Raw genomic sequence first — 7943 nt, forward strand, 5'->3', positions numbered from 1 at the left:
GGCATCACCCATGGGCTGCCCCACCACGAGGGATGGATCCATCCCAACTAAAACACTCAACAAAACCCCACTTTGTGCACCCTCCCTCACACCTGAGGCACAAGGCAAGGAGTTTCTCGCCCATGTGCTGCCTGGAACATGGGCTCTGTGCCATCGGTGGGACGTCCTCCTGCAGCCACGTGGGCTCCCCGTACCCAAGGCTATCGGCTTCCACCCCACGCTGCGTCACACATGGCTTTTCCCAGGAGGTCCAAGGTCCACCCAGCGCTCCAAACAAAACAATCCTCACTGGGGCAATTGCACCTGGGTTAATGCAAACCGCGCCGCGAGCGAGGCGCTGTTTAAAAGCAGCTCTGGGTTCTCATTAACCAGGGCCCTAACACGGCTTTAATCTGCACTTCCTTCCACCCAGACAGCTCAGCGTGGAGTCAGCACCGCCCCTCCCACACCACGCACACAAATCTTCATTTTCTCCATGCAGAGCTGCGATCAAAGCTTAACTCCAACCTGAGCTGCGGCCCAGAGGTGCCCTGGTTTGAACTCCCCCTTTTTTAGGCTTTAGGAAAGATTTTGATCTCAAGGATTTTTCCAGGCTGGAGCAACAGGAGATGAAGATTCTCAAAACATTCGTGTTTTTCCATTCAGCTGCCGCCATTCCTCCAATTCTTTCTGCAAAAGCGCTCCAAGGTTTGTTTTTCGACTCAGAGCTGCGTTGCTTTGAACCCTCCTGTGGGGAGCTGAGGGGAAACAAGTCCCAGCATTAAATCCTCAGCTTGAGAACACTGAGATGGTTCCCAGGGTGATGGGAACAGGTTCTCATGGCTGGTTTGGACCTACCAAGTCAAGAAGAACTTTCACAGACCAAGAGAGGTCACAGGTTTGGGTGCAGCTTGCAGAAAACCAAGTTCTTGCAAGGGTTGATCTGTCCTAGGCTGTCTACAGCCAACCTGCTGGCACCCATGCCGTGACCAAGACTTGGAGAATGGGTATGACCAGAACGGTGGCTTGTGGCTTCATTGAGGCACAGAAACACAAGAGCTGCTGCATCTCCCCTTGTGTGACCCATCTTGACCAACCTGAGCCATCAGGAGCTCCAGGTTGCCTTGGGCTCGTCCCTTCCCAGCAGCACTTTGAGCAGATCCCCACCACGCTGGGGACGTTGGGTTCACCACGCATGGTGAGGTGCCCACAGGCCGTGGTTCAGCCCTCACCCATCCCCTGACCACAGCATCCCACTGAGGCATCGTCCTTAATTAAAGGAAGCGAAACGCCAAGCGATCTTCAGAGAGAAGATGGATTCCCAGGAGGAATTTCAACCTGTCATCAGGAGAGTTTGTCAACATCACAGGGAGGGGGAACAAACCCACCTCTCACAGCACGGACCGGTCATTTCGGCACACAGCAAGGAGAAAGTTCAAACAAGCCCAGCTCTGGCACCTCCAGCTCGCTTGCACAACAGGTCACGGAGCAAATTCTACCCGGGGTGTTGCATCAGAGGACGTGCTACAGACAGACGCATCGCTCATAGCCTGAAGCACCGGCGCTGGGACACCTGCACGGCTGCAAGAAATGGGCAGCCCCACATCCTACAAGAAGGGCTAAAGGATACGTCTCCGTGATGGGGATGCAACCAGCATCACGTCAACGCAGAGCAATTCGGAGCCTTCCCCCACGGAAGGAGGAAGCAGGCACAGGTCCCAGATAAATTTGGCGGCGAATATTAAGTGCTAAGAGGAGAAATCAGATCATTCATCTCCCAGGGGCCTTAAGGGACAGCATCCTTCAGCAGAAATGGGAAGCACCGAGCTCAGCCAGCCTGGCGCGGCGCGCATGCAGTGTGTGCAATGAGAGCGTGCCAAAGAACACAGACAGTGAGGTGAGGGCAGAATTCTTCCAAAAATTTGCTCAGGTTTGACAAAAAAAAAAAAAAAATTGACAAAACACAACACACCACACACACTCTTCTTTCTCCTCCCACTCCCTCCACTAGGGCTGATGCCTTTCAAGTGCAATACTAAATACATCTCCAGCTAGAAAGCCTCCAGCATATCAACTTCTTGCAAAAGCCACTTGAGACGGTGCCTCTTGGAGCCCCTCTGCTGAGCCAGCTCCTTCCCAGCCCCAGCTCGGTCGTTCACCTCTGTGTGCATTCACAGCTGGAGGAAGGGGTTACGGCCTCTGCTCTGCACATCCCGAGAGGAGGAGGGAGCCTGCCTGTGTTTATTTGTTGTCCGTGCAGAATTCCTGCATTCCTTCCCTTGTTTACTCATCTGCTTGCAGGATGTGCTCGGACCCCAAAGGGCTTTTGGGGCACTGCGTCCCCCCCCGAGCCCAGAGCTCGTTGCTGGAACAGGACGAGCACAACGGGAGGAAGCGAGAAGCCAGCAGATGGGATGCTGCAGAAGTGTTTTCATGTTGTTGGGCAACAAGCAGAAGAAGGATCAGCCCTCTCCATGAAAGCCTTATTCCACACCGCAACAATACCAAAGCACAACTGAGCAGATTGCTCAGCTTGGCCATGACTTGGCTACACCTTGGAGCAGCAAAGAGACCTTGCTTCGGCTCCATGAGAACTCAGCCGGCTCCTCAGATCCCTTTGCAAAGGGCACCAAGAACCTGCACTCAATCTGGAGCAAAAGTAATGGGAATTAACTTCCACTTCTGGCAACAAGGTCAACACCCCGCGCCAGCCCAAAGGCAACGAGCTGGACCCGATGACCTTTAAAGGTCCCTTCCAACCCAATAATTCTCTGATTCAACAAGAACAAGCACGGCTGATCCACGTGGCCCCCAGCAGCACCACAACCCATCGTCTAGGGGCTGCGGCAGAGCCTCACCTTCCACGCAGTGCTCCACCTCCTCCAGGTTGCGCAGCGTGATCCGCATGAGGCTGGAGTTGAGCATCAGCTCGTTGCGGTGGGCCGGCCACATGTACTGCGGGGCTGGGTTGACAAAGAAAATCCGCGTGTCCCCGGTCGACACTTGGTTGTCGCAGATTAAGGGGTCCCCGAAGCCACCGATGACCACTTTGTTCCCACCGTCCAAGAGGATCTCGTGAGTGACGATGTCTTTGCCTTTCAGGTAACGCCACACTCTCACCTTGAAGAAGAGGGAGAAAGAGCACTTGAGACTTGAGTTTTTCTACCATGCCACCACGGGATGCTCAGGAGCAGCTCAGGCTGGACGAGTCTTCCAGTAGAGCCAATGCCATTAAGGCTAAAGCACATCTGATTTCTGCCCAAATAACACCCAGCTCCCCAGTGCATCGCCCTTTCCATCACCCATGGGCTCCCTCACGGGTTCTCCAGCTCCCTTCCACCAGCAGCAGAGGGCGGCTGCCTTCCCCACCCTCAGTGCAAACACCCCCGAAGACCCCAGCACAAAGGATACTATGGGCTGCCCCATTCCCTTCCCTTAGGGCTGGCTGTATCAATACCTCCTCCCTTATCAGGGCTCCAGATAAGCTGCTGCTTCCCAGCAAGCCCTTGAGGGACATCACAGACAACGTGCTACGGGAAAGCCATAGAATCATTAAGATCGGAAAAGACCAGCAAGATCACCCGGTCCAACCCCAACCCACCCCATCATGCCCATGTCCCTCAGTGCCACATCTCCACGTCTCTGGAACACCTCCAGGGACGGTGACTCCACTCCACCCCTGGGCAGCCTGTGCCAGTGCACGACCACTCTTTCTGAGAAGAAATTCTTCTTAATATCCAACCTGAACCTCTCCTGTTGCAACATGAGGCCGTTAAAACCCTCACCCCTCGGGACCAGCAGGAGGAATGCCCTAGCGTTTCCCTTGCAGGAACAGAAACCTGCAGTTTGGAGCAGCAAGAGGTTGACCTGAGCAACCATGAGACGTGCCCCCATCCATTCCTGACGGGTTGGAAAGCCTCGGGTGCTTGGGGCATGCTGTAACAGCCACCACCTCCCCCCCACACACAGCCCTGGGCCCCACATTCCCCAGCTGCCCAGAGAGCACTTCAGCCCAGCACAGCGTGCCAGGCACGGGGCAGCGGGAGGTGTTGGACGCTAAGGAGGCTCTCCAGCCTCAATCCAGAGGAGGCATGCAGGTATGCACTTGAAGAGGGCAACTGCAGAAAGAAGGCGAGGAGCAGAGGGGCTGCTGGCATTGCACACCTCCAAGGAGCCCATGAGGGGACACCCACGATGGTGGCACCCCGGGTGATGCAGGGTGCTGGGAGCACAGCTTTCCTGCAGGCTTGGGAGCTGCCCGCTCCCCTCCTGCCTGCCCGCAGCAGCTCGGCTCCCCGCGGTTGCTCTTCGCCCCACAGTCAAGTCAAGACACCTTCCTCCCCGCCCCACCTCCTCTTCCTCCGCAGCAGCCGCGGGGCACGCGCTCAGGCTGCAACAAGGTGAGGTGCAGAAAGAAGCAGCCAGGGTGAAAACCCGAGAACACGAAGGCAACAAAAGGGAAAGAAAGGAAGAAAAGAAAGAGAGGAAGGCAGAGAGCGTGCCCCGAGGCTCCTGCATGCGGCCGGGAGCTTTCACGGCTAGGTCTATGGGGAAGAAGGGCTGAAGCCGAGCCCCTCTTGTGAAGCAGATGGTAATTGGAGTTAATTAGCGAGGCTGTTGTAGTCAGAGCTCGCAGAGCCAGGCCACAGCATTCACAAGCAACATCAGAGTCCACCAGCTCTCTCCACACCCTCATCCTCCGTAATGAATGGATGTGAAAGCACCAAAGACCGAGTGATTACCTGTAGGGCATCCCATTCATCATCACACGCAATTAAGACCTTGTTACCGGTGACTCACCGGCTACATCAAGGATGGGGGAAGAAAAGGGAGAGAGAAGAAACGAGGCCAGAGCTGGGTTCCAGAAGGTCCCTTCCCTGTGGCAGACTGCTCACTCTTTCACCGAGGAGCACATAAAGCACTGGATTAAGGCTGTTTTACGAAACCCCTGGCAGCTGCAGGGAGGAGGAGTGAGAACAGCGAAGACTTTATTCAGGCAGATCTTTGCAAAAGCGTGTTTTGAGCGTGGTGCAGAACCCAGTATGCCACGGGGTCCATCCCCCAGCAGGGCACGGGACCACCTGCACAGGAGAGCACGGTGTGAGAAATGCCAGCTGCGGGCTCCTAGGGAAGCTAGGAAGGTGAGAATTGCCCTCAGAAGAGAGCTGCCACTCCTGGGCTGAAGTCAGAAGGGTCAGCATGGGACTGGAGCAGCTTTCTGCACGAGCTAACAGAGCACCGAGGCTGTCTCCCCCCAGCCCCACCCACGTACAACCATGCTCCCCCAAAATACAGGCTCCGTTGTTCCAAACAGGACCCACATCCTCCCCAACACTTCCTAGAGCAGGTGCAGGACCCGTGCTCACCCCATAAACGGGAGCAAACTTCACAGACATCAGGTCAAGGCACAGCAGAGGGCTGGAAGGGACGGTGGCTGCGGCAAAGGAGCAAAGCCCCAGTGCAGTGCCAAGCCCATCCCTGGGTGAAGGGGCACATTAGCGAGCTTCAGCTGGAGGAAGAGGAGACTTAACAGAACTCCTAATTATCAACCTCCTCTGGTAGCAACCGAGTGGCTGGTAGCTATTTTGGGGTGTTTATCTAACATTAGCCTCACATTTCTCCTCTGAGTTGTAATGGGCTTATCTTCATATATCAAAGGCTTCAGCTGGGAGGGTTTAGAGTTTAACTAGGAAGAACAAGGCACTAATACAACTGCACGGGGCCGTGCCTGCTGCTCACAGACCACCCAACCCCAGCGGGATCCCAGCACACGCCTGGCCCTTGTGATTCCCATGCAGATAAAGGAGGACCTGACAGCAGATAGCTGTGGTATTCGGAGGCAACTCGGGGTCTGAAGAACAGCTAGCAGCGTGACATCCTCCCCCAGCACACCGCTCCGAGAGACTAGGATTTATCTGTTGTCAGGCCCTGGTGCCACCCCAAATCCCAACTCAAAGCTCTTCCCTACAAGAGCTCTGGGAGCACGCCATTAAAAAAAAATGACACGGGAAAGAGCCATGTGTCGCTAAGTGAGGAACCACTGCTTGAAGGAGATCCCAAACGTCACCGCGTGACCGGGAGAGCGCTGCCACCGCGATGGGCTGGGCACCTCCACGGATGGCAGAAAGCTTTTCTCCTTTCGGTTTCTTTTTTTAGGAAAGGCCCCTCGGGTCGGGCTCTGGCCTTCGGGTGCTGCTGGGACCCTGGCAAAACCCTATGTTTAACCCTGGATTAACAGCACAGAGCTCAGCAGCATCCTGCAGAAAGGCTGAGCGCTGGGTTTCCCATTGCCCCCACCAGCAGAGCTGCTGAGCAAGCAGGTTCCCCACCACGGGAGCACAGCCAGTTTCCCCGCACCCAGACGAAGCCCGGATCTCACGCCAGCCTGACACCTTGCTACGCACCCGCAGCACGAGGAGGAGGAGAGCTCAGCACCTCCTGCCTCCGTGCATCGCAGCCCAGCATCAGGTGGCCGCAGCCAGCCGGCCATATGCGCCCCAAGCTGCTCGCAGCAGCTTATTCGTTTTCCACGTAGCACCCAGGATGTGCCAGACGCTTTGCAAACATAAGGTCCCCGCACGAGCCTGGGGGGCGGGGGGGGGGGGGGGGGGGGGGGGGGGGGGGGGGGGGGGCTGTGAGCTAATTTACAGGAGTACAGATTGTCCCCTGCAGCAAGCGTGGTAAAGGGGCAGAGCCGTGCGTGCAAGCGGCGAGCAGCAGGCACCAGCTGGACAGAGAGAAGCTTTTCAACTAGTTTCTAAAGCCGAGAGGTCCTCCAGAATAAAGGATAATTCCGTGTTTTGAAGTTCAACCAGCGCGGAGCTCTCTCAGCAGCTGGGCATCGCCCCGAGCCCCCGGTAGGGCTGGCTGCGGGGTGGAACCGCAGCGCATTTTAGGATGGGAAGAGGGGACCGGGAGGTGAGAGCAAAGCCAGGCAGCACAGAAGCAAGCTCTCCCCGGCACGATTCTGCCCCGGGAAGGGTTAAGCCACGCAGCACGTTTTCTGACAGGCAGGCGGATGGTATTTCAGGTTGTTCAGTACTTCACCGACTCTCAGCTTGGGGGGGGGGGGGAAGCCATAGCCAGAGGCCAGAGCCGTGGTTAAACAATAGCAGGAGCCGGAGGAACTCGGGATGCTGCTGCAGCAGCCGGGGAGCCGCGTTCCCAGCGCCGGCACCTTCTCGCAGCACGAAGTTGGGAATGGGCTCCGCATCGCGGAACGGAGGGAAATGCCCATAAAAAGCAAACCCTGAGAGATTCCCCTCGAAACAGCTGGCAGGGCCGCGCCGGGGCGAGCCTCCGCAGTCTAAAAATACCTAATTACACCCCAAAGCTCTCATTTAGACAATAAAAACCACATGCTCCCGCACGCGAACGAGCCCAAAGTTTCCCCCGAGCTTCGTTAGAGGGGTGGCTGGGGAAAAGGACAATCCCATCCCCCCACGCAACCTTCCAAATCCCTCACCTTGCACGAGTAGGTGTGGTGCACGGGGTCCACGTTCATGATCTCCTCCACCGTGCCGGTGAGCACCACGTTGGCCTCCTCCTCCCGGCGCTGCAGCTCCCGCTCGGGGCAGCTCGCCCACCCGCCCAACGCCAACCCCAGCGCCAGCCCAAGCGCCAGGATCACGGCCGCCCCCGACCCCCCCATCGCCCGCAGCCCCCCGCGTCCCCGGCTTGCACAAAGCGGGCCGGGCCGAGCGCGGAGAGAAGGGCTACTTTTGTTCCAGGAGGTGAAAAGGAGGAAAGAAAGAGAAAGAGAGAGAGAGAGAGAGGGAGGCGGGGAGGAAAATCCCGAGAGGAGGAGGAGGAGGTGGAGAAGAAGGAGGAGATATCTCTCCCTCTCTCTCTCTCTCCCCCCCCCCCTCCGAAGCCGCGATCGGGGAGAAATGCTCTGTCCCCTGCCTTGCTCCTGTAAGAAAGCCCGGAGATTTGCATGCAATCTGAATTGCTGATAAGGGAGG

The 7943-nt window shown here is 57.0% G+C and overlaps 1 protein-coding gene across 3 annotated transcripts in view; it reads right to left on the minus strand.

Annotated features, from left to right (window-relative positions):
- Positions 1 to 7746, minus strand: part of AGRN (agrin) — a 64191-nt gene extending 56445 nt beyond the window's left edge. For 2 of the 3 annotated variants that reach the window (XM_021417425.1, XM_021417424.1), the window contains exons 1-2: positions 7445 to 7745; positions 2838 to 3099 (exon numbers count right to left, since the gene is read on the minus strand). In XM_021417425.1, the coding sequence (XP_021273100.1) occupies positions 2838 to 3099; positions 7445 to 7630 (448 nt within the window). In that variant the 5' untranslated portion in view covers positions 7631 to 7745. Of the gene's footprint in view, positions 1 to 2837; positions 3100 to 7444 lie in introns of all 3 variants that reach the window. The other variant, XM_021417422.1, reaches the window with a different exon arrangement.

This window comes from Numida meleagris, chromosome 20 (assembly GCF_002078875.1).
Source record: "Numida meleagris isolate 19003 breed g44 Domestic line chromosome 20, NumMel1.0, whole genome shotgun sequence".
Taxonomy (NCBI): Eukaryota; Metazoa; Chordata; class Aves; order Galliformes; family Numididae; genus Numida; species Numida meleagris.